General features: G+C 40.5%; 1 protein-coding gene across 1 annotated transcript in view; it reads left to right on the top strand.

Annotated features, from left to right (window-relative positions):
* The first annotated feature begins 1,267 nt into the window (after positions 1 to 1,267).
* Ovch2 (ovochymase 2) overlaps positions 1,268 to 26,655 on the top strand; it is a 36,234-nt gene continuing 10,846 nt past the window's right edge. Inside the window, exons 1-15 of the mRNA XM_055597419.1 lie at positions 1,268 to 1,355; positions 3,852 to 3,961; positions 5,111 to 5,202; positions 6,827 to 6,999; positions 7,325 to 7,420; positions 7,672 to 7,823; positions 8,339 to 8,528; positions 9,534 to 9,557; positions 11,003 to 11,093; positions 11,200 to 11,324; positions 12,210 to 12,350; positions 12,698 to 12,828; positions 15,915 to 16,008; positions 16,784 to 16,915; positions 19,925 to 20,005. Of these exons, the coding sequence (XP_055453394.1) occupies positions 1,268 to 1,355; positions 3,852 to 3,961; positions 5,111 to 5,202; positions 6,827 to 6,999; positions 7,325 to 7,420; positions 7,672 to 7,823; positions 8,339 to 8,528; positions 9,534 to 9,557; positions 11,003 to 11,093; positions 11,200 to 11,324; positions 12,210 to 12,350; positions 12,698 to 12,828; positions 15,915 to 16,008; positions 16,784 to 16,915; positions 19,925 to 20,005 (1,720 nt within the window). The remainder of the gene's footprint in view (positions 1,356 to 3,851; positions 3,962 to 5,110; positions 5,203 to 6,826; positions 7,000 to 7,324; positions 7,421 to 7,671; positions 7,824 to 8,338; positions 8,529 to 9,533; positions 9,558 to 11,002; positions 11,094 to 11,199; positions 11,325 to 12,209; positions 12,351 to 12,697; positions 12,829 to 15,914; positions 16,009 to 16,783; positions 16,916 to 19,924; positions 20,006 to 26,655) is intronic.

Here is a 26,655-nt window from a genome sequence, read left to right as displayed (position 1 = left end):
GTTGATACAAAACTAGCCAATGCAATGTGCCAACAAAAATTCATCCAGGAAAGAGAAAAATGTGGAAGCAATCAGCCACTTTTCTGTGTCTAGACATCTACCAGGTGTAGAATGGAAGATTGTTTGCCTTCTAGAATATTTTTCTTTTAAGTGGAGGGAAGTGAAATTTCACAAATACCCCAGTGAACAGCATCCTAAAATCCTAAGAGTGTCTAGCAGCATGCCTTACGGAGTGGGCTACCGAGTTACTTTTTTTTCTCCTCTTTCTTACTAACACATGGTAATACTAATCGTGCATTTACACTTGGAAAAGAAGAGGAGTAAAATATTTTAGTACATTCTGGTGGGCTGTTTGCAAACAGCTAAGAATGTCTACCCTTGCAAAAGGACAATGTTGATATTTGTTGCACAGCAAATTCTTCAGATAGAAAAACATTTTAACATGGGGGGAACCTCCTTAAGACTTAGGAAGTTGTAAAAGGAGGCTAGTTAAGGCTCTAAAAGTAAACAAATCAAAGGTTTTATGAAGTCCTTAAAGCCAACCAGATTCACTAGGCCCCATACTTCCAAGAATATGTAAGCAGTAAAGATTGCTGAAAGACACTCTCAGATCCTCTGAGCTGCGTAGAAGAGGTTCAAACCAATAGAGCTGCCTACACTCTCCAACTTGTCCAACTGTCTACAGGCTGTGCATTCTGCTCTAGGTTTCCAATTCTTCTGAGCTATTGTCACCTGTGCTGGGGCAGGCTTTTATTGGTCCATTGTCTTTGAGTCATTTCAGCTGCTCGCCCATAATGTCAATAAAACCCATTGGTCCACCATGTTGGATGTTAGTAGCATTCTTACTTCAGTCTGTTATCATTTCCCTACCAGGGATGAGTAGACAGTTGTTTGCATCTCCTCAGGGCTAGTGTTACACAGTAGCAGACACAGAAAAAGGAGTAAGTATCACAACAAAACCTCAGACACAAACCACTTTGCTAAACCAGAAACACTGGGGGAAGCAACTTCTTGCCGTAGGTGGAACAGAATATGTTATGCTACTCAACCAAGACTTTGCTTCTGTAGTTGACTCTCCCACATCTTACAAAAGACATTTCCAAGAAACCACATTCATTCAGAAATGTCTTATGGACAAGGTTGAATGACTCAAGTCTTGGTTAATAAATAAGCTTGTTTTCAGTTGTATTGTTGCTGTTCTTCTAAGCTTGTCACTCTTGTTTCCTTTAGCCTCTATACACTTTAGGGAGAAGCTTTGAATCTCAACATGCCTATAAGCAAGAAGAAGCTTATTTTAATATTAGGAATGCTCTATTTGGAACAAGGTAATTCTGCAGCCATTTCTTCCATCAGAGGTAAGTTTCAAATTTAACTTGTAACTAGCTTTGTTCTTTGTCTGATGGGATCACTCTTGCTGAGAATCAGAGTAACAATTCCACTTCTTGTTAATTTGGGAATTCAAGAGAAGCAGATTATTTCAGAAATGTAATTGGTTCTCAAAATTTTTTTCTTTTGATTTTTCTGCTGTGGTCAGCATATGAAATTGAAGTACTATGAAATAAATATAAACGTGTTTTGGGGAGCTAAGTGTTTTCTCCTCTTTTCACCAACTGGTTGGGGATGGTCCAGTTATTCGGATGCATTACAGAACCTTGTATTCTCTCAGGGAGCAAATTCTAGATATCAGCACAGATTTAGAAACATTTAGAATCCTCGGGGAAATTATCCTGCTGGCCATATGATGCATGCTCACTGACATACAGTGTAAATCTTTGCCTTGATTGTAATAAGCTGAAAACAGTTGTTGGCAGGCTTCTCTGTAGTCAGACTTGTGCCAGCTTGGAGAATCAACATGTTTTCTGTTTCTGCTTCAGTGACTTCAGGGAGTACTAAATTTTTTTGTCTAGCAGATTTACAGCTCATTCATCTGAAGCATTAGGAAAAGCTTGTGATCATACCTGCCCCAAGTTCAGAATGAAAACACAATTGGTTGTTTTATGCTCTGCTGCTATTAGCTGTGTGTCTCTTTGAATTTTAGTTTTCACATCTGCTGCATGAAGATGAAAGTGCATTTTGGCAGGCAAGGTGTGGGGATTAAGAAATAATGGAAGAGCTTTATATGCTTTAAAGTTGGTCTAAGTTGCTGACCTCTTAAGGATGTATTCCCAAGAAAAGCCATTCGCTCATTCAGTTGTTTTTCAAGTGCGAATTCTAAACAAGAAACTGGCCTAGACCTTAGAAGTGCAGATACATAGGAGCCACATTCCTATTCTCAAGAAACCCATAGACAAGTGAGCAAGTAAACAATTTACCCTCACAATTTATCAGTAGCTTGGAAAGAACTGGTGAAGGGTGATAGTGAGAAAGTGCTGTCCTATGGGAGAGACCAGAACCCAGTTTGGGGAAATCAAGGAGGGCTTCTCAGATGAGGTGGTCAGAAGCATTCAGAGTCATCTAGGTGGAGAAGCTGGGTGATGATGAGCCAAAGCCTCATATGCACTCCTGGGAACCTCATAGGAAAAAAAAGACCTCGAGAGGAACAAATTCACCACCGAGTTACCCAGGGCAATTCAGCAAATTTAAACTTGCCCCTTATCCAAGAAGTCAAAGCCCACATAAACACACACATATTTAAGTGTTTTCAGGGAGGAAGTGTTTTTTATAAAGTTATTTGTCCCTTTACCTGACAGGCACATGTCTTAACACTGGTATATAAATTGAGGCTATCATCATACCATTGTTCTTGAACAACCTGTTTTCTGCCTTGCATTAAATCTAATTAGATTAGTTCATCTATGACTGTATGGCAGTCACCACAGAGCATGGTTTCACACTCAGTCTCATGGACAAGGGTAGAGGGAGAGATATGGACACAATCACAAACTAAGATAGACTACAACATCATTATTAGTTAACTAAGCAACCTATTCATTAGGACTTGTAATATACGTTGTGCATATGCCAGATGTGGCATTTCACACCTGTAGTCCCAGCATTCCAAAGGCAGAGGCAGGGGAATTATGAACTTAAGGTCATCCTGAGCTCCATAGTGAAATGAACTTGTCTCACAAATGAGAAAGAGGAAGGAAAGAAGGAAGGATTAAATCCCCATCTTTGTGGAGTCCACAGTCTAACTGGGTTGAAAGCCAGAATCGACCATCCTGGCACACAGTGAGTATCCTGGGGTACTACAGAGTGCTGCAAAGAACCTCTTTTTTCAGACACCAGAGAGCTCAGAAAGAAAAGAGGCTGCATTCCTGGCAGTCCAGCACTATCTATCCCTGCAGCCCTTAACTTTCACCTTAGAAGCCATTCCTTGGTCTGATGAGATGATTCAGTCAGCAAAGTGTTTGCTGTACAAGCACAAAGAACTGGGTTTAATTAAAAAACAAACAAACAAACAAACATTTTTTAAAGCTGATATAGTGATGCACATTCTTAAATGCAGTTTTTGGGAGGCAGTGACAGGCAGATCCTTGGGGCTAGCTGTCCATCCAGCCTAGCCTATTCTCCACGTTCTAAGCCAATGAGAGACCTTGTCTCTAAAAACAAGTACAAAGGAGCTGAGCAAGATAGTCAAAGCTGACCTCTGGCCTTAATATGCACACATGTGCATGTGGAACTACATACAAATGAACACATACACATACACACACAACATAAAAGCTGTCTCTTGATAGCACACATTGTATGTGTGACAAAACACAGCTAATCCCAATCATTAACCTAAAGCCATGTTGTAATTTTTCTACATATCCCGCATACTGCATTTTGTTCTCGCTCAGAAGATTTCTCTGTACATCTTAGTCCTAGAAACTAATCACTCAGTGTTTGTTTTGTCTTTTCCAAAGCTCCCAACTGTGGGCAGAGTCTGGTTAAGCCCCAGCCTCAGAATTACTTTAGCCTTTTCAGTCGCATTGTTGGAGGAAGCCAAGTGGAGAAAGGTTCCTATCCTTGGCAGGTGAGGCTTGCAAACCCATCTCTGGTGAGTGAACTCAAGTTTGTATCTCCTCAGATCACATAGTACCTCCCTTAGGTCACCCTCTCTTGGGAAAACAAACAAACCAACCGTCACAATACACTCAGAGCTATGCTTTTCTAATCTTGAAAGAAGAGTGCTATTCAAGGTTGAATTTGTGTTCAGGGGGTTGCCTGAGTGCCACTGACAAATTTAACAAACACTATCAGATGGTCCCTTGATCAATTGGTCATCTATTCAGTTCAGAAGTTTATATTCAGATCATAATAATGATGACCTATTGGCTTTTCTTTCATGTTTTTTTTTCTGTCTTCTATCCTTAGCTTCCTTTCATATTCCTCCTTTTTCTTTGCTAAGTGTTTGTTTTGGTTCAAATGATTTAATCTAAAGCCTAAAAAGCTCTAAGCCTTCACTATACTGCTGAGCTGTGGTAGCTTTAGCAGCTTTTTCTGTGTCTCTTTGTGGTGTTTTGTTTTGTTTTGTTTTTTGCTGTTCATAAATAATTTTTGCTTAAAAGGTGAAAAATTCTGATAAACTGCCATTTTCTCATCCTAAGAATGTGAAACTATTGAAAGTATTTACTTGTCACTTATAAGCCACCTGAGAATCAAATCAAATATCATGGATAGACTGACTTGGAAGCAGAATGTTAATAAGGATCAGAGACAGTTCAGTGAGCAACCACACTTTCTACCAAGCCTGACAAACTGATTTTCATCCCCGGGACCACATGGTGGAAGGAGAGAACTGATGCCCAAGATTTGTCTTCTGCTTGCTACATGCACACCATACACACTTGCAAGTATGTGGATGCATACTCAGGTACGCATGCACACACAGACACACTCACACGAGCACACTCAGAGAGGATGCAGAGATAAATAAACGTCATTTAAAGTATGTTGAACAGGCAAACGAAAGAACAGATTTGAAATTCTAGGGGTCAAATAGTTCATTAAGAATATGTAAAAGCAGTAAGCCCAAATTAAAGTCAAATACACTGTCATATAGTGCCTGAGTTGTGATCACTGTGGTTAAGCTATCTGTATCTCTTTTTCAGAATATGCTCAGTCATAAGTTTTGGGGTGCCCCACACCATTAACTTTTACCAATTAGCTCTCTGTCATCTAGGTGTCTTTGAAACAAAAGCAGAAGCACATCTGTGGAGGAACCATCATCTCTTCACAGTGGGTCATCACAGCTGCACACTGCATGGCTAACAGGTAGTAAAACTTAGCTGATGGAGGAAGACCAGGGTACCCCAATCTCCCCATTTGAATCAGAATCAATTACTCTTATAAAACACAAGAAATCTTCCTAATTGGGTGTTACAAATGAGGTTTGTTGAGCCTCATATTAGTAGGAAAAGTATTTGTTGCAGAGGTAAAATACTGGATTTACATAAACCCACTGAAGTCAACAGAGTGATATCAAAAGACCGACTAGTGAAAGTTTCCTACTAGTTAAGTTTCCTACTAGATAAAATATTACAGTGAATAAGCAGTACCTAGTTCATTATACATCTTAAAAAGCAGATAAGAGACAGCAAAAACAGACCAGTAAAATATAACTATATTTTATCTATATCAATCTATTTTCTCTATCTACATCTGTATACCCATGTCTTCCTTCCTGTTGGTCTTGCTTCTCTGAGCTTCAGCATGAGACCTTTCTTTTTTTTTTTTAATCAGATTTCTAGTATTATCCAAATACTCCACTGCCTATGGTGTCTATGGTATTCTATGCATACACCAGGCTGTAACCAAGATCATGTTCTCATAATTGTCCTTTCATTTCAAGTCTGTAAACAGTCTTGGGATGCTCACTAACTGCCAGCTACTAGTAAATACCAAAGACACAAAAATGACTGAGATGCAATGCCCCCTAGAAGGTCCATAGTTGAAAAGAGAAATAGCCTAGAATGGTGGTGCACATCTTTAGGCATAGCTACTTGAACAGCTGAAGCAAGAAGATTTCTTGAGTCCAGAAATTTGAGACCAGCCTGAGAAACATAGAAAAACCCTATATGTTGAGTAAAAATTAAAAAAAAAAAACAAAACAAGCAAACAAATGGCTGACAATGTCCCTACAGTAGAGGCAGTGGTAAGCTAGAGAGATGCTATGTACTAGAGTAAGTACCTGATATATCCAAGATTCAGGAAAACATTCCAAGAGAAGTGATGATGCCCTTTCCAATATTGTATGACATATCACCATTGCAAATGAAGGGTCCCAAAGAATTAAAAGCTCAAAATGCTTACTTCATCCCATCTCATCCTATCAAATTCCTTCTAGATAACACTGACCTGAAGAAATAGCATTTTTCTCATTTTGTGGGAGAACTATTAATTACAAATATAAAGAAGGTAAAGAGACAATCCCCACTTTCCATCATTGTAATTATTCCAAAGTCCTTGAGAATGCATAATCCCCGGAACATCAGAATCAGATTGCTGTCCTTCACAACACACATATCACATGAGATTTTAACACTGAAGCAACACCCTTACTGGGAATTACAAATAATTCACAAAATACCTCACTGGTATTATGACTGGAACAGCCTACCTAATAAGATAGTTGAAAAGTCTCAGATATCTTTTAGCTCCCTGAATTACAAATGTGTGTGTGTGTGTTTCTCTAGCTGATTAAAAATAACACTGACAAATATTAAGTATATCATGTTACTATCTCTACACTGTTTCCGTTTTTTAATAGAAATGGAGTCATTCTCTTTTGCTTTGCTCAGCACTGTCATGCTCCGCATGAAGAGGCCAATTTTCCAGCATTTACAACCATGCTCAGAGGCTCATTAAAACCCATCTCTTTCCTTCTCCCTTTTTATAGAAACATTGCGTTAACTTTGAGCGTTACCGCTGGGGAACACGACTTGAGCCAAGCCGAGCCAGGAGAGCAAACACTCGCCATTGAAACCATCATCATACACCCTCAGTTCTCCACCAAAAAACCTATGAACTATGATATTGCTCTTCTGAAGACGGTTGGAACCTTCCAATTCAGTAAACATGAATTGTTGAGCCCACAACCTTTCATCCATACGGAAACCCTACAGATCATAGCATATAGCATGAGACCAGCTCTTCTAGATAATGCATTGGAAGCAGAGATTTGTCTAGAAAGTCCCCTTCCTAAAATGTCACTTCCTTAGGGTTCTTTATGTAGTATTATGTGGAGTTAGGAGAAGGCAGGTGACAAGTGACCCCTGAAGATGTGAGGCTAATCTATCATGATCCTTAAGGGGTCTTTGGGGACCATCCAGATGCTAATAGGTGTAACTATGGTAGCTTCTCCATAAGCCAAGTCCTGCTTTGGTCTTTTCTTCAGGCCAGTTTGTGAGGCCCGTGTGTCTTCCAGAGCCAGGAGAATATTTTAAGGCTGGATTTATTTGCACAACTGCAGGCTGGGGTCGCTTGACTGAAGGTAAGAGCCCCAGTGCCAGTCCTCTTAATCCAAACTCAAAACTTTTTGGCAGATAACCAGAAATCAGGATTTTTTTAATTAATTTTTTAAGCAACCAGGCAAACATTTCAAAAGGCAGAGAATTTCACAGTATGCTTGAAAAATTGAGATCCTTCCAAAAAGACACAAACCTGCATCCAACTGCTAATCCAGTGATGGAAGGATAGGGAAGGTGAAGGTTTGCCTTGATGAGCTTGATCTCTTTGCTCCAGGTGGCAGCCTCCCACAAGTCTTGCAGCAGGTGAACCTGCCAATTTTGACTCAGGAGGAATGTGAGACAGCTCTGCTGACCTTAAGGAACCCCGTTACTGGAAAGACTTTCCTTTGTACAGGATCCCCTGATGGAGGAAGAGATGCTTGTCAGGTAAGTGGATACAGCTCCAGGCCTAGGAAAGTTTTTTAGCAGGTTAGGAGCTTAAGAATGGTGATTCCAGGTAAAACTAGAATCTGCTTTTCCCGAAAGATAATAGAGATGGTGCCAAGGATGAGGCATTCTGGGTTCTCCTATCCATTAATGATGTCTCTTCTTATTTGGGGATTCCTAGATTTAGGGGTGTTGGGAATGTCACTTATCCTCAATTCTCAGCATTTATGAAGACTGCAGTAAGTTGTATCTCTAGGCAAGATGTCTCTGATTCTGTAGTATAAAGAGGAAAGGAAAGGAATTCTGCTGCTTTGATGAGAGCCAAGGGTGAGGAAAAGCATCAGATTCTGATGCTTGAGGATCGAGTGGAAATTGTACCCAGATATTCTCCTGGAGCCCTGAGTCTAAATTATTAGAAGTGAAGTCATGCTAGCAGCCTTAAGAGGAAAGAGTGAGCTATTGAGGCATCTTCACCAACAATCATGGTAACAGAGGCTTCCTTCTTTCTTCCTCAGGGAGATTCAGGAGGGTCACTCATGTGCAAGAATAAGAAAGGGGCCTGGACTCTGGCTGGTGTGACTTCTTGGGGTTTGGGCTGTGGTCGAGGCTGGAGAAACAATTCAAGGAAAAAGGAGCAAGGATCTCCTGGAATCTTCACAGATCTGAGGAGAGTGCTTTCCTGGATCCGCGAACATGTCCAGACTGGTAACAAAGCCATCCTGAGAGCTTAGGAAGCTACAGTTCTGTGGTAGCAAAGAGCATCAGCAGGCTAGACAAGTTGAGACTGGGGAGGGCCACTTCTGTAACAAGATTTTGAAACATATGATCTAATATAAGAGAAAAATATCATACATATCCAGGTATTAAAATATTCACTGAAGAAGGAATGTATTTCTCATAAATTGCTTAAACTTTGCCTATGATTGAAACTAGAGATATCCACCTACTTTTCAACTGTTCTAGCAAGATTCAGCAAGATAAAGCATAGCTCAGTAACAATTGGACCACCCAGAGAATGATACTAGGAAATATTTTTATATGTCACAATTGAAGAGGGGACACCAGTGCCTAGTGGAAAAAGGTCATAGGAACTGCTAAGCCATGTACAGTACAGCAAATAGTGTCCTCCATAATGAATAATTTCACCTCAAATTAATAAGACAAAGATTTAGAAACGCAGGCATAAAATCAGATGTGGTAAATCTGAGGGGCAGGCTCTGTGTGCACACTGCTAGTAGACCAGCCAGGAGAAAATCTCAGCTTCATTTCTACTTCCAAACTCAACTGGTGTCTTCCAGTCTCAAAGTGGTTTCCATCATTTCCCAAGAGGATTAATTAAAGCTAACTCAGAACTTTTTTTTTTTTTCAAGAATATGACACAACAGCAGATATCTGAACCTCAGTGTGTGACTATTCAAAATGCTCAATTTTGGAGAAAGGTTACTTATATTTCTGGCCTCCACTCTCATGCATCCTTGCCTCTTTTTGCTCTGTGTAATCTCTAAGTCACTGTTTCTTTATTAGTAAGAATAAAGTAAGTGAAATCATCTCAAAATGCCAGGACCTCTGTCCTTCTTTGTCATCCTGTTCTTTTCACAGATTAAATTCTCAGCATTTGCATATTGACTTAAAATGATCTGTTTTTTGAGTCAATTTCTTGTCCAAGATACCACAAGCTTTGAGTTGCATCTTCTCTTTTTTCTTTCTCAGGCCATCGGAGAAAAGGCATCAGAGGTGGGTACTCCTTGCAGCATGCACTCACAGGAGCATGAATTAACATCCTAACATTTCTGAGTGTCTTTTCCTGTTATCATCAAAAATCTTCCTCTGGTAGTGTTTCTATGGTCACTTGGTATAAAACTCTGATGAGCATACACAGATATTTCTTGTGGCCTGCCAATCCTGCGTCCACAGAGCCCTGTTTCCTTCCATGTATCTTCTTGTCAAGCCATCATTTCATCGAATTTAGCAAACAGTGCTTGACAAACAGTAACTGATAATTAGATAATAGAAGGGAGATGGTGCAGAGATCGTTAATAAGCTACATTCCCCCCGAAAGTTTCCCTACTAACACAGGGAGCTTATCTGTGTTTGTTGTGACAGTTCAATGAATTCACTGTGAGATTTGGGGCAAGCTCTTTTCTCAGTTACATCATCCATAAAAAAGAAAAATTAGATTGGTTCTTGGCTTAACTGTTTCATTAGGCCTTTGAGCCTGTAGGATTCTTTCTCAAAAGGCAATATGGAAAAGTAGACTCCCCAGAGCTGTTCAGAGATATAAACAACCAATGTAGGCTTTGAAACAGAGAGATCCTTATCCAGGACAGACCACAAAGGATAAAGAAGGAAATATACGGAGCAAACATCATGTCAACCAAAGCAGCCTGATTGTAGGATGTGTAGTGGAGTCACACAAGAGAAAAGAATAGAAAGATAATTTAAGATCCAATTCTGGAAACTGCACATTTAAATCAGAAACTGGGCTTCATTTTACAATGGAAAGTAATGAAGGAGAATAAGGGAAGAATATGTAATGGGGACTTCATGATAATTTTTTTAAATGAAGGATTAAAACATGATAAGGGACAGAAAATAAAAAGAAGAAAATAAGAGAAAAATAGTTTAGTGTGGACTGAAAGTGAAAAGAAGGAATCCAGCTGGACTCGACATTATCACAGCTTTGAACACAGAGAATGAAAGCTCAAACATAATCAGGTCAGAAGCAGCTGCAGTTTTGCTGATGAAGGGGATTCCACTTGTACCATGTTGAGATTGAGGAGATAACCAGACATTAGCCCAAGTCTGACTGAAAGTCCAGAAGAATAGCAGTAAGAATTGAAACTGGTGGTGTGACTAAGCCTATGCTGGGATCCCTGATAGAAAGGAAAAAGGAAGAGTAGGGTAAAACCTGGGAAGTTCCTGCACCCACAGAATGAAGTCTCAGGGTCAAGGGAAAAGAGGAAAAATGGTCACAGCATCAGAAGAGTAAAAAGAGCCTAAAAGGGACAAAAACCCAAAACAATGAAGCATCCTAGAAGCCAATACAGGAAAAGAATAGTGCATGAAGAACAAAAGTGTACAGAAAAGAAAACCAGTGGCTCCCAGATCTCCAACTTCTGGAAGGGTGCTATGGAGGCTTGCACTGGCTGCAGCCCTGATGCATTGGCTTTCCCTCTCAGCCTCATGCAGTGAACCTGATGGCCTAATCAGTGGGTCCAAGGGAGAGCTACACTTCCCAGAAAGCCTCCACCTATACTACGAGAGCAAGCAGTGAGTATTCCTCAATTGTCCTCCCCAACACTCCACCTCCACCTTGCCTGTGCCCTGACTGTCACTTTCTGTGTATCTGTACACCTTCTTGTGTATCTGCCTGCAGACTGTGTGTCTGGACCCTGCTGGTTCCAGAGAACATGCACATGTTGCTCAATTTGTTCCACTTGGATGCAGAGTCTTGCCACCACAATTACCTGGCAATGTATTCCTTAGAAGACAGGCTTGTTGGTGAGTGGACCTTCACGCTGTCATATGGGAAGCCAAGCTAAATGGACTTAACAAGGTCTGGTTACAATATGGCTGACACGGAGACATCTGTGAATGCTGCATTTTCCTCTTCAATTTTTAAAGCCTGCTCTAAGGTGGGGGGTGGGGGTGGGGGTGGAACCAAGCCTGAGGTACTGAGAGCACTTCAGCAGCTGCATCTGATACTTGTAAAGCCAGGCTGCTTGAGTCTTGACCCCATTAGGAGTCAACTTTACATGTATTGTTAGAGTTCCCTCTCCGAGTCACCCCAAGTGGGATACTGCTTAACTATGCATGCAAATGGATTTCACCTACCTCAATAGGCTAGGAACAATGACACCAAGATACAACCGTGGGGATTCAAAACTTATTTATGTGGGAAAGAGAAATGAAGCCAGATATCATGGCACATGCCTGTAATCCCAGAATCTGGAAGACTAAGGCAGAAGAATTCCAAGTCCAAGGGCAGCCTGGTATATACAGTAATACTCTGTCTCAAACAATCGAATTACAGAAACGGCATAGTGTTTCTGTGACTCTCACCCTGAAGTAAATTCACCCATCCCATTGGGAGATGCTTGGCAATATTTTAGAAATATTCTTGGCTGTTACACCTGAAGAGAATACAGGAGATAATATAGAATATAGGAGAGACTGTATTAATGGATAGAATATTGAAAAAAATGATCAAAAAGCCAAAGAGCAACATAAACACAGAGCATTCTGGATAAAAATCTTGCTAGTACAGAAGCTGAGAAGCCTGATTCAGAAAATCCTGAACTTCCAGGACAAGATCGAAACACTCCTTAGGTCATGTGTGTGGTGCCATTTTCCAGACTCTGATCAAAGACTCTCCTCACTTTGCAGGGAAACTCTGTGGAGAAGTCCTCCCTTCATTCATTCTCGTCGGCTCCAACTCTATCCGGCTGAGATTTGTCTCTGATGCCACTGATTATGCCACTGGGTTTAATCTCACCTATAAAGCTCTTAAGCCAAGCTACCTTCCTGGTAAAACTGTTACTTTCATTGCTTAGTATCTAGGCCCTTTGCAGAAGTTTTGGCAGCATAGGTGTTGGGGGTGAAGTGGGGGGAGTAGGAAGACCCCACCTGAGGTCTACTGTCTCCATAGTAGAGAAAGACTCTTGTCCAGCTGAAAGATGTAGTCTCTGCTTTCCTGCCTCTGAAAGTTTCTGGTGCTCACTGACCTGAATGAGCTGAGGGCCTGAAGAGCCCAGGGCTCTCCCTTTGTGTTGGCTCCGCCGTAACATGTAGTTTATCACTTAGCAGAGATAGGAGGGAGAACACAAACAGTCTTTCTTGGGTGCTTGCATTTGTTCTATGTTCTTTTGTTTTAGATTCTGGCTGCATGTCTCTAACTATCCTCTTTGAAGAAGGCACCATACAGAGTCTTCACTATCCTGAAGACTATAGTGACATGGCTAGCTGTGCCTGGATTTTTCAAGCTCCCAGCCATTGCTTAATTAAGGTATGGATTAGAAACAAACATCCTTCCTTATGAACTCAAATTCTGGGAAAATACCTTGTGACTAATTAAGAAATTGATAACAGTCATGCCAATGTCATTAAGTGTTAAAAGCAGAAAAGAAGACACACCAAAAAGGATTCAGCATAGGCCAGGGCCAGGGAGTGTCCAATTCAACAGAATTATAAAGCGTACTTAGAAAGAATATGGGAAAGTTAGGCTGAGGCCAAAGTATAGGCCATCAAAAATCATGATAAGTTTACTGCACATTTGACCTCAGTAGCGTGAAGACCATTGTTGCCAATTAAACAGTAGTGGACCCTCTGTTGAGATATGTCACTGCGTAGGTGAAGGTATACAGTCAGGATACAGATGGACATAGGCATTTGTTTGTTAAGTCTTTCTCTTAAAATGATAAATGAACAAAAGCATATGAAGAAAAGAAAGGAAAGGAAGAGAAAGGGGAAGGAGTAAAACCCTAAAACTCTTGCACAGCCGATTCCGCTGGTGTAAACATCTGTATTAGTTTCTTTCTTATTGCCGTGACAAGAAACAACTTAATGTGGTACCAACCATCATAGCATGGAAGGTGTGTTGATAAGGTAGATAAGGTAGATGGTTAGGGTTTTGTATCAGCACTCAGAAAGCAGAGAGTGGAGAAAAAGTGGTCACAAACACTTAAGCCCCACCCCTTGGTGACCCACTTCCTCCAGTGAGGCTCTGCCTCTGCAAAGTTTCACAACCTTTCACAACTTTCCCCATTATCTGAAGATAAAGTATTCAAACTCATGGGCCTATTGGGGACATTTCACATTCAACCATGATATTATAAAGTGTATTTACCTAAACTAAGACAAGTACATCACTAGGCAGTAAATCAAGGAGATCAGCATCTTATGATACAAGTCCTACTCGTCCACAACATTGTAATTGGTGTCTAAGTATGTCTGAGGAGGAAAGGAGTCTGATATACTAGCAGAAAACAGAATTGATGAGTCTTTAAGACGAATCAGAAAATGGAGTCTTTAAAACACAAAGCAACCCAAACAAACAGGTGAGGCCAATAGTTTGGGCTTGCCACAAGAGTTAAAACTTAGAGAGAATGAGAATTTAGAATTAATTATCCAGTCCGCACTCCATACATCAAAAACATGGCAGAATAACAGGACTGAACTGTTGAACATTTGAGAGAAGCTGGGTTCCATAGTATCTGAAATGTCAAATACAGTCAGAGATTAGAAGTCTAAATGAGATCATACTAGTTTTTAAAATGAGTGAATCAGGACAGAAAGAGCATCTTCAGTGATTTCCATAACTGTTTCAGTGTTTTGATTTTACAATCATCAGTGCTGAGACTTAGCTTTGAAAAAAAAATACAAAATGGCAGAAATATTTACGTTCCCTTCAGAAATTCTTAAAAATGTTGTCTTAATCGCAAACCAAAATTCATTTTTTCTATTTCAAGTCAGCAACTCAAACAGAAGTTCTTTTTTTTTTTTAAGATTTACGACTCACACACACACACACACACACACACACATACACACACACACAAAAACAAAACAAAACAAAACAAAACAAAACAAAACAAAACAAAACTATTCTGTCTGCATTTGCACCTGCATGCCAGAGAGGGCACTAGATCTCAATGTAGATGGTTGTGAGCCACCATGTGGTTGCTGGGAATTGAGCTGAGGATCCCTGGAAAAACAACCAGTGCTCTTAACCACTGAGTCATGTCTCCAGCCTGAACAGAAGTTCTTAAAATAAGAATCCAATCCAAGATCTGGTGATATGACTCGTGCTGAGGAATGATGGTAGGGAAATATGCAGTTCTCTGGTTTCTGTAATAAAGCTGTGATGTTCCTAAAAGAATGGGAAACCTTGTGCACCAAAACCACCTGAGTTCATAACAGCCATCGGGCTTGCTTCTGAGCCATGGTGTTTCATTTGTGCTGCATTATGCAATGCATGCTTAGTGCAAGGGGAACTAATGTATGTTCTGGAACAAAGGCTGTAGTAAAATCACATGATACAACATAGGCAAGAACAGCAGAAACACTGTGGATTCATTCCATGTTTGATTTTGAGTTAAATTTTGGTTATTCCTCCTTAAGAAAATATTTAGTGATGCCAAATTGTTCACACTTTCTTTATCCCTTCCATATGAAGTCATAACCCACAGTCTGTTTGCTTCCTCTTCAAGTCCTTCCCTTTGTCTGTGTACTTCCCCTCCTCTTGTCAAGTGCAAGACAAGTACACCTTGTAGAGACTAGTGCAGAGGAAGAAAAATAATGACATAAAAATAGCTTCTGACACATTTTTTGAGATAACACAATGGTACCATGCACAAGAAAGATAAATGAACCATGCTTTCATTTAAAATCAGGATCACAGAAACTGTGGGACTAGAACTGTCATGATTTGTTCTTAGTTAGCTGCTGGAATTTGCATTCAGCTTGGCACCAAAACCAACTCTTTCTACCATTCACCAAGATTTCTGCTTTGAGCTACAATTTCTCCAAGCTCATCACTCTGACTCTGAGGTGCTTCTAGTAGCTTCCAGGCAACACTTCATTTGATAGCAACTCTTGCATCCATTTGTAACTTGGTGAGGCACTGGTACACACGGGTAGCAACAGAGAACAAGTGTGGTGATGAATCATATGCATCCTTCTGGGTACATCCTCCCAGGTTGAAAGACATACCTTGTGAGAGGTTCAGCTACCTCCAGGTCTGAGTCAAGTAAACTGAAAATTCATGGTTAAATACCAAGAATAAAGAGTATGAAATAAGATCCCTAGAAAAGCAGTATATGTTCAGACTATCACTTATATGTCCAAGAAGCACAACCCAAAGTTGCCTCCAGAGAAGACAGTCTCTCTTCCATCCTGCTCCAGCTGCTAGGATCTCAGACATTTGCACAGATCCCCACCCTTACATGCAGGCTGTATTTGATATCTTCTATATTTCAAGATTTTTGAGAGCCTGTTGTCTTTTCCTAAGTAACTTCATGGAGCAAGGTGAGTGGCCTAGAGTTCTCTGCTCAGTCCTTGAGCTTCTCTAGATGTAACCAGGCATCTTCTCAGCTATCATTTCAGAGCCTAGACATAGAGGAGAATGGAGACTGCACTTCTGACTATGTGACTGTACATAGTGATGTCGAGAAGGAGAAGGAAATAGGTTTGTATCCCCCGAAGCCCTGGTTTCTTCTGGTTTATCCTTGGACCTGACCTTGAGATGAGGAATAAAAGGATATATCTTAATTTTCCTTTGTTCCCAGAACCTACTCCATCTCTCTCTATGGTCTCACTGCCATTCCTTCTGCTTTTATGTGGATGGGTGAAAAGCAAGGACCAAAGAACTATTTGAACCAAACTGTGAAGGGCCAATGAAGAGGAATCAGATAGACAAGCTTTATGAGCTAGGAAGGTAGCTTGGTGATCAAGTGCTTGCCAAGCATGCACAAGGCCCTTTGTTTCACCCCTAGCCACCTCAAAAAACTGTTTAGTAAGTCTTGTGGCTAGAGGCCACAGGTGGTTTAGCACAGTGGTTCTCAACGTTCCTGATGCCATGAGCCTTTAATGCAGTAAGTACCTCATGTTGTGGTGACCCCAATTATAAAACTACTTCATGGCTATTTCATAACTGTAATTTTGCTACTGTTTATGAATCATAAATGCAAATATCTGATATACCATCCTCAAAGTGGTCTTTACTCACAAGTTGAAATCCACTGCTTTAGCAGCACTTCAGTAGCATTTGGCAGATGAGACAAACCTGAAATGCTGGTGGGGTCAAATACACATTTTGAAGAGGAAAATCCCTTTGTTTTGAAGATAATTGTGATGTTTGTCATAAAATCTTGTCAACAACTATCTAAAACACAACTTGTTTTTTCTTTATCTGATGCCATATCTATTCACTTGGCATCACTTACCTGCATGGGACCTCCCAGCTCGGTTCTGTGGCTATGTGATACCCAGCCCTGTGCTGAGCTCCTCCAGTGTGATGCTCATCAGCTTCCAATCAGATGAAAATGGCACTGCCAAGGGCTTCCAGGCTGAAGTCTCCTTCATTTCTAGAGCAGGTAAGATGTTAGAGGCATCAGCTCTCAAGTTCCCAATTCTAAGCCTTACACCAAGGTAGAAAAGGACAATGAGCATGCATACCACTGATGCTCCTTACAAAATCATCCTATAAAGTCTCTCATAATCCTGAATAGGAGACATTAAATCATTTGATGTTTGTAGGAATAAATGTGGTTAGGTTTTACAAATCTCTGGTATATGTCTATCACCCAGTCAGTATATAAGTTTACAGAAATTTATATAAGTATATAAGATGGATTATAAGTATACAACCCATCTCATTTAGCATATATACATATATGTATATATTTACTCATAAACTTTAAATTCATGGGGAACAGTGCTATAAATCTTGTCTAAAATAAGGTTATTTGACACATGTATTTTGTTTTGTTTTTGTTTTGAGACTGACCTGGTATTCGATGTAACCTCAAACTCACTATCTTCCTGCCTCCTTCTCTTAAATGGTGGGATTACAGACTGTACTGCCATACCTAGATCGTGCAATTTTTTTCCTCTTTCTTTTTTTTTTTTTTTTTTTTTGGTGAGAGTGTGTGTGTGTGTGTGTGTGTGTGTGTGTGTATCTACACATGCACATGCCACAGCAGATATTTTGAGATTAGAGGACAGCTTGCAGGAGTCTGTTCCCTCCTTCTAGCATGTTGGTCCCAGGAATTGAACTCAGGTCATCAAGTTTGGTAGCCAACATCTTTACCAGCTGAGCCATCTTGCCAGTCTCAAGTTCATGTATTTTCCATGAAATACATCATAGTCTTTCTTAGCACTTTACACTATGCTTAGGAGCCATATTAAACAACTAGATCGCTAATAAAAAACACAAAAGCACACACACACAGAGAAGCAAAATGACAGAGCACTAAATAGACTGTGAAAAGAACTTTTGTTTGTAGTATGAAAGCTGGAACAAGCAGGCAGAATGTGAGACTGATGAAATGGAAGTTAAGAACACTTTCTGTTCTTGCATAGGGCCCAGGTTCAATTCCCAGTATTCAGGGTAGCTTATAACCATATGTGTTGCTGATTATTAATATTTATTATTGATTTATCTTTTAGTTAAGCAGTGGTTATTCCTAAACCAGCTGTATACCCAAATCACCACACAGAGACTAGGATTTATTTAATTAACCTAGAGCACAATGCTGGGCAATAATTACTCCATCCTAAATCTCCAAGCATGCATAGTTTTCTCCCATTCAGATATCCCACATTATACTTGTTTTTAGTCATATCTTAGGTCCAGTTCATCTCTCCTCATGGTTCCAAGCTCTCTCCTGCCAATCTCTGTTCTCCAACTCCTACTCGCTTCTCTCTCCTCCCCCCTTCCAGACCAGGATGTCCCACTCTATTCTCTCCATTGCACAGCATTGGCTGGTTGTTTCATTGAAAATACAGAGAACAAATGGTGGCATGTTTACACAAACTTGAGACAGGTGATGCTTAGAATAAACATTACAATGCAATGTCCGGATTGAAACCAGAGAGTGGGGTATAGAAATCAGCATTTGAATGAACAAGGGTAAATTGTATACATTCCACAAGAACATTATACAACATATATGTAACTCTGGTTCGAGGGAGACTAGACTCTCTTCTAGTCTCCACAGGCATCAAGCATAGACACACACAGTGCACATACATACATACATGCATATACAAGCAAAACATTTATACACATAGAATTTTTAAAAATCTGAAAAAAAAAGGCTGATGCAGTGGCTGAATGTTGGCTTGTTCCACCTTTGCTCGTAACATGAGCACCAAATATTTCACAAAAGCACCATGATTGTTGCTTATTGGATTGTATCCTACTTACTATTCTATTGCTATGAACAGACACTATAACACAGTGTTATAACTTTTTTTTCTTATAAAAAATAAATCATTTAATTGAGAGCTTACTTATAGTTTGAGGTCTTTAGTCCATTATCATCATGGTCAGAAGCAGACAGACACGGTGCTGGAGCAGCAACCGAGAGCCTTCCAACCTTATTCAAAAGGCACCAGGCAGAAAGAGAGGGAGACTGGCCTGAGCAGGCCCACTCCCAGAGATACACCTTCTCCAACAAGGCCACACTACTCCATCTTCCCTAACCCTGACACTTCCACTCCCTGGTGACCAAGCATTTTAATATAGGAGCCTAGCAGAGAAGCATTCTCATTCAAACCTCACAATGGGTTTTTGAAACTTCAAAGTCCACCCTTGGTGACTCACCTTCTCCAACAAAATCCTACCCCCTAATCCTTTCTAAACAGTCTGCAGGCTGGGAACGAGGCATTCAAATACATGAGCCATTATCATTCAAACCATCACAGGTTACATAAACTTTAGTGATTAGACAGGTTCATATTTGGAAGGCACAAAGAATGAATATTGACTGCACTTCTGAATCTTGGCTAGTCCTTTCTAAATGTGTGGTCTTAGGAATTTAAGACTCATTGATTCCAATCTTATAATGGGGGATAATTCACATATAAAAGTGTATGGGGAGCTATGATCAGTGGTAGAGTACCTTCTTGGCATGCATGAGGCCCTGGATGGAAGTTCTAGTTCAGCTAAGAAAAAAACAAACAAACAGTGAAATAAAAGTTAAATCAGAGAAGACTCACTCTCTTGGCTATGAGCAAATGTGTAGTGCGTACCCGGGGAACAGGTCATGAAGCACCTCCATCCATCCTCAGGCCCTGGATCTTGTGCTATCCCACCTCCACATTTTCACATTTGGAAGTTCTCATAATTCTTCTTCTGTGTGGAAAATCCAAAGAGCCAGTTATCTACTTCCCAAGTTTTCCATTTCCATTAGACTTTAAACAGCTGCTGAATGGGGACCAGGTTGAAGTTAAAATATTCCACCTCTCTGTTAAGAGACCCATGTAGCCCTATTTACTGAGCTGTCTCCACAATTCTGACAATATTATCATAAATCATTTTCTGATATCCCAGGCTTGACAGTCTGTGAGCCAAGCAATCTCATTATGTTTATACTCAGATTTTAATATCTCCGTATCAGAGGATGAGTCCATGCCTCTGGAGACATGGGATGTGCCACCTGGAGCAATGGAAGTTTCTGGTAAGCTGTTTTGGGGAATGTGACTAAGCAATCAACTCAGGGGTCAAGTAAGAGCTGGGATAAATTAATGTCTTCTAAAGTGTGCTGGAATCCTAAACTTCAGTACCCTGAAAGGTGACCCTTTTATTTGGAGATACGATCTCTATTGAAGTAATTGGCTTAAAATGAGGTCATTACAGCATGCCAATCCTAAATAACTTAAGTCTTCATAAAATGGGGATATTTGGATGCAGAGAGAGGCACCATACAACAACATATGAAGATGAAGTCAAACATTGGGGAGACTCCAGCAAATGACAGTGGCATACCAAAACAAGTGGAGAGGTATTGAAGGCAATGAGAAGAATTGCAACCCTCAGAAAGAATCAGCCTGCTGACACACTCACTTTGGACTCCTGTCCTCTAGAAATGTAAGACAATAAATCTCTGCTATCCTAGCCACTGGTGCAATTTGTAGTGTTCTTTTAACAGAAACTTTAGCAAATTAATTCATCAGAAATGGCTAGCACATTTGTCCTGGCTGACTAAACACCCACAGCACTGGCAATAAAGAAGAAAAACCAGAGTCCAAGGTTGAAGTTGTTCACCATAGGAAGCCTCTCTTTGTCTTTCTCTGAATCTTTCTTTTTCTCTCTCTCCCTTTGAGACAAGGTCTGATATAACTCAGGCTGACCTCAAAGATGACCTTGAGTACCTGATCCTCCTTCCTCTGGCTGCAGTGTGATAGAATTTCAGGTGGGCACCACCATGCCTGGTTTATACAGTGCTAGGTATCAAACCCAGGGCTTCAAGCTTGCTGAAACACACTTTTGATATGGCCTTACAACTATCCCTCTCCTCTTTTGGGGAGAAACCACACCCCTTCCCTTGAAGACTTTTTAACTAATCAAGCCAGGTCAACCCCTATAAGTCCAGGATGGTTTGCACCTGAAGGTAACAGGTTAGGGATTTTAGTTACATTGATAAGATCCCTTCTCAGCAAATCCAACATGGGTGTCTGTTTGAAAAACTGCAGGTGATAGCCTAACCAAATTGATAGCTCAAAAAAGCTAATACAGAGCTGTGTGGGATATAGTCATTGTCCTTTCTGCTCTGAACAGCACAAAAATTTCCAGACAGAAGGAGGAAAAAAAAATCCTTTCCCAAGTTAGGTAAGGAGGGTTCACTGTGTGTCAAGTAGTGGCCTGACTCATAAGACCCCTACACTGAATACTGTTAGCTGGTCTGCTATGTTTTTGTACCAGTGAGCACTGAGAATGACCGGTCCTTTCTTTTATGTGGCTTCTCCATGACATCCATGAACAAACGTGTACTGACATATTTCATATGGATGCAAGACACAGAAGTAGTAGAGCTTTTATAATTTGCTATTCTGATAGTTTGTGTGTGTGTGTGTGTGTGTGTGTGAGAGAGAGAGAGAGAGAGAGAGAGAGAGAGAGGCAGGAGGGAAGAAGGGAGGGATATAGAGAGGGGGAGGAGAAAGGGGGAAAGCACATAGCTTTTATTTTACTTATTTGTTGTTATTTCTTCACATTCTTTGATACACAGAGACACCAGGTAATATAATGAGGACAGTGAAGGCTGCCTTTCTTTAGTGAGAAGGGATTTGAGTTAGCTGAACCTTTTTTGTTCTGGCTTCTTTGACATTGACCTCTTGATGGGGAGAAGATGCTCCAGGTAAAGCATGAATGCAGTGTTTTCTTCTCTTGGCCACCAGGGGGCACATTTAGCAAAACAATTTTAGTATCCTAAACCAAGACCAGTATTTCCTGAAGTTACATAACAACAATGAGCAAGACATTCATTGTTTTATTGCAATGGACTACTGGGACGCTCAGAGCAAAGTAGGTGTCAAATAAAAATTTGGTAAATAAAAAATAGTCTACAAATGGCCCCTGAAGTCAAACTTCAATGAGGAGCTTTCCTGACTTTTCTCTCACTGAACTCAAACCTTGACAAATTTCTTGATTTACACATGCATCAAAGAAACTTAAAAAGAATAAGAAAAAAATTACATGTGTCCTATTTAAGTCCCATACATGATACAGGTAAGGGCCACAGCAAGAGGACAAAGGGAAACTCTAGGCCCTTTATCTACTACCCACTGAAAACACACTTTTGACAGCTTTGCCATGAAACTCCAGTTTAGACCACAACAAGGGAGTGCTGACAGACTAGGTGATCCTTATGAGACAAAAAACACCCAAAGAACAGAGAGGGAGGGTTGTGACTGAGAGAGAAATTCTCATAACAAATTCTCAGCAGGCTCTTAAAATCAACTCAGACATCTAGCAGTCCATCAGCACAAAATTACAGTCCCTTCATAGTGAAAACCTCTCTTGGTGTTTACCAGAAACCCTCCAGCCTTTCTATATTCTTAGGTAACTTAAAATCACTAAGTATTGAGGTCCTCTAGCTGAGCAACTCATTAGCTCCCACTAACTGCTATAGGCAACACCTTTAACATGTTGATATGGTAACAGTTCCCCAGGTTACTTTGCAGATACTTGAAGGCTGCCTTTGTCCATAAGAGTAATATTTCACTGAAGCCTAAGATACCCAATAAATGAGGAAAGTGAAGTGGAAGGCTCAGCATCTATGTATTCACAGTCTATCAGCCTCATTGCTGTCTTGACCCTCGGGTCAGATTCCTCTCAGCTGTGCATATAGACATATTGAACATTTTGGTTTGGTCAAAACTACAGTAATTCAGGACTAACTTGGTTTATTACTTGTTGTTGCTGGTCTGTGTTTCTCCTATCCCACCCCAATGTGCCTCAACGTTGTAAACTCTGGGACCTTTCCCAGAGCAAACCCTGAGATCAGGTTACTTATGCTAAATAATGAGTCGTTCAGCCTGCAGAGCCCAAGGCAAGAATGCTCACAAGACACAAACACCCTTTGAACTTGTGCCCATTCCAGTAAATAACTCTACCAAGCTTTAGCCTACCCAGAGTAACAACAAGAGCTTGCTGCTTCTGCTGCTTAGCATGTAGCTGTTTGAACCCCCACCCCACCCCATCCATCACTGCCCCTGTCCACATCACTCTATGCCCTAACATCCTGTCCAAGGTAAGTTATCATGAAAAGAACCAGTGATTGTCCCTGTGCTTTGCTTATAACTTACAGAACCAGACAAACAATGTGCTATGTTATTAGCATGTGTGATAACAATATATAAACAATGATGTCGTGCAACCACATGGATAAAATACCTTTTCTTTTAAGGCTTGAAAATAATTGCCTCCATTTCCTTCACAATTTCTAAATTTTTGTTTAATATTTTTCAAATAATTGGAAGAATCATCTCCTAGTGAGAGCTACTTTGCTGAGATTTTCCTATTTGTTGCCTTGAGCAATATAAAACATCCCCTGTTGGTCAACACCCCCTTCTTTTAAGATAGCTTCTACTTTATGTTCCCAATTTTATATAGTTTTAAAATACTTTGAAAAGTAGATTGGCTAGTGTTTCTATCATTAATATTTTTTTTATTTTCTTAGAAAAAAAATTTTTTTTTGTTTGTTTTTACTTTGAATCTTCCTTTGTTTCCTTGCAAGTCCACAGAGCAAAGCAACACTCACTTAGGAAACCCTTCTGAAGCCTCATTTTCTGACTAGGGCTAAGTGGGGCATTTGAACCTCAAGTAGGAGGCAGGTTCCACCCCATGGAGTTGGATAGACCAGGTACAGAAGCTGCAGTTCCTTATCAGAAGAGTTCAAGCAGCCCAAGCCTTACATTCCTCTGCCCATCAGTGGATACATTTACCACATCTTCATCTTATCGTGAAAGGTCCATCAAGCATGTAATTGTCCACCCCGCCTCTGTTGTATTACCGTGGACTATGACTTGGTGCCACAAATCTAGCTGATCTATAGCAGTGCAATTGGCACACTCATCTACACTCACCTGGCCTGTCTGCCTGGGAGGGCCCTGGGCTACCAGCTTTCTAGGTATGTTAGAGTCACAGAATGGCTGTCCTTCAGGCCTGGGATAAGCTTTTTCCTATGTTCTTGGTACCTGAGTTCACAGCTCTTCACAAACTCCCAATGTTTTGGTATAACTTTTCTCTGGGATGAAAGGTAAAGATAATTGTCTTCATGTCTAAAAAAGGGGGGGGGGGGGGGGCTCTCCCCTACTGGTGAGATTTCTCAGTAGGGGAAAGGACTCTCATCAAGCATGAGGACCTGAGTTCAGCACCTTAGACACACATAGAAGTAAAACAACTCCTAAAAGTTGCTTTCTAACACACACACTGAATAAACAAAATACAAAGTTATAAAATTTGAAAAAAACAAAAAAACAAAGATTTTTGTTATGGTTCAGATAAGAAACCCTTCAAGAATTCATGTGTTGAGGCTAGAGAGACAGACCAGTGGTTAGAGCACTTGTTCTTGCAGAGGACCTGAGTTCGGTTCCCAAAACCACCAACTGCTTGTAATTACAGTTCCTGAGGCTCTAAAGCCCTCTTTTGGCCTCCAAGGACACAAAATAAATACAGTGCACAGATACAAATGCAGGCAAAATACCCATACTTAAAAATAAAAATAAAAATAAATAAATCTTTTTAAATAATTCACATATCAAAGGTTAGATTCCAAGCTGGGAGATAATGAGTCAAAATAATTCTTCCTCCTTTAAGCTGTTTTCTTAGTTTTGTCATAATGATGGGAAATGACTAGCTAGGCTTGTACACTTACAGAGATACGCAGTCACACACTGTTGGAAGTCAGCTCTCACTGGCTAATTCAACTGAAGCTCAGTGATCTTTGCCCTGCCCCCAAGCTGCCTTGCATTAGCGAATGTGACCTTAACTTCACACCGTTCCTGTACCACCCACCCTGCTCCATCCGCAGGCCAAGCATGCATCACTTGGTTCATTAATCCTTTCACTCAGTCTGGTGGAAACCTTCACCGCATGCTATCTTCTTCACAGAGATCTCTCTTAGTACTGGAGATGCAACTCTAAGCCCAGTTTCTGGTTTCAAATATCCAATTTGAGAACTGAGTATATCTGGCCTCCTACTTCAAGGTGGTGAACCCATAGTCTGGGTGGGAGTGACAGGAAAGGCTTCAGCAGGGGGCTGACACCTATCTGTGCTGTATCTTAGAAGATCTTCAGGTTAGCAAAAAGGAAAAGTGTGCAAAAGAAATGGCATGAGCTAAAGATAGGAAAGACTTTATTATTTTATTTCATTTTTTTTAATAAGACAGGAGCTCTCTATAGAGCTCTGCTGACCTGGAACTCACTGTGAGGACCAAGCCTCAAACTTTAGAAAAGAGCTATTTTTTACTTTAACAACAGGGATTCCTTGCCTATAAGTGGATAAGAAGTCCAATAAGCTATAATGACTTAAAATCCCATCTTCACCTCTAAAGTGCACCGTGGGTATTGTGCCTCCTTTACTGCAGGGGAGTATGGGGAGCTGTAGGTGCTGGCTTCACTTTTGAAAGAAGCAAGTATCCCTGCTAGATAGCCTGGTCATTAACAATCTTTCTTCTCTCCTACAATGCTTCTGGAGACAAGGAAAAGTCACCTGGTAGCTTGAAAAGTCAGTCTCTGGGTAGAGTGACTGTGATCATTAAGAATCATCTGACCTTGTATGGTGATCCTTTTAGTCCAGTATTTGGAAGGTAGAGGTTCAGACTAGCCAGAGCTACACAGAGAGAGCCCATATCTCCAAAAAAAAAATTAGACATATTCTAAATCATTTTAAGAAAATCCTTTTAAGAAGTGAGTGAATGTTCCAGAGTAAAAATTTTTGTCTTGGTATTTAGAAGCCCCACTTCTGGTGTGAAATAAGGGGAAAGTCCTCCATTTTTTTTATTTCAGGACTCTGGTTTCCTTCTTACTTCTGAATTGGTATTGGCAATGTATAAAATAAGGAATAAGGCAGGCAACCTAACAGCCTCTGAGGACCTCATCCTACTTGGGAAAGTGAGGTCCAATCAATAAATCCCACATTATTTATCCCTGCTCAGTCCTTACCACAATGATTGTTAAAATATGCAGATTAAGGGGTTAAGTGAACAGATACAATGTATCACAAAATTCAATCTACCGGTTATACATCAAGGTTGAAGACCCACAAGTTGCTAATGAGACCTGGAGTCATTTGAACACCTTGCCTGTTCCTGTTTGCATTCAGGAAACTCTGCCATAGTTACTTCAGTCAAATGTCAAATCCCCTCAGTCTCTCCTAGATATATATTACTATAGGCTTTGATTTTTGTTTTTGTTTGTTTGCCTGCTCTAACATTTTTACTGCATTTGTTTGTCTAGTTTGTGTGAGAGAGTGAGAGAGATGGAGAGAGAGAAAGAATAAGAGAGAGAAAAAGATATATGCCAGGACATATATCACAGTCAGAGGAAAATTTGTAGGATTTAATTCTCGTCTGCGGTATGGATCCTGAGCATCACTCTCAGGTCATCAGGTAGAAAAATGCCTTTTGCCTGTAAGACATCTTACCCACCCTTGTTTTGGTTTTCTTGAAGAGGGGTCTCATCATGTAAGTATAGAATGGCCTTACAATGGAACTCACAATGTGTTCCAACCTGGCCTTATTTTAAACACCCTCCTGCCTTTACCTGGTGGGTGCTGGTTTTACAGACATGTGCTACCATGCCTGGCTTACAGTACCACTTATGGGA

This window comes from Psammomys obesus, unplaced genomic scaffold (assembly GCF_907164565.1).
Source record: "Psammomys obesus unplaced genomic scaffold, mPsaObe1.curated_primary_1811, whole genome shotgun sequence".
Classification (NCBI taxonomy): Eukaryota; Metazoa; Chordata; class Mammalia; order Rodentia; family Muridae; genus Psammomys; species Psammomys obesus.
Note: the sequence above shows the minus strand (reverse complement) of the source record. Positions and strands in the feature narration are given on the sequence as shown.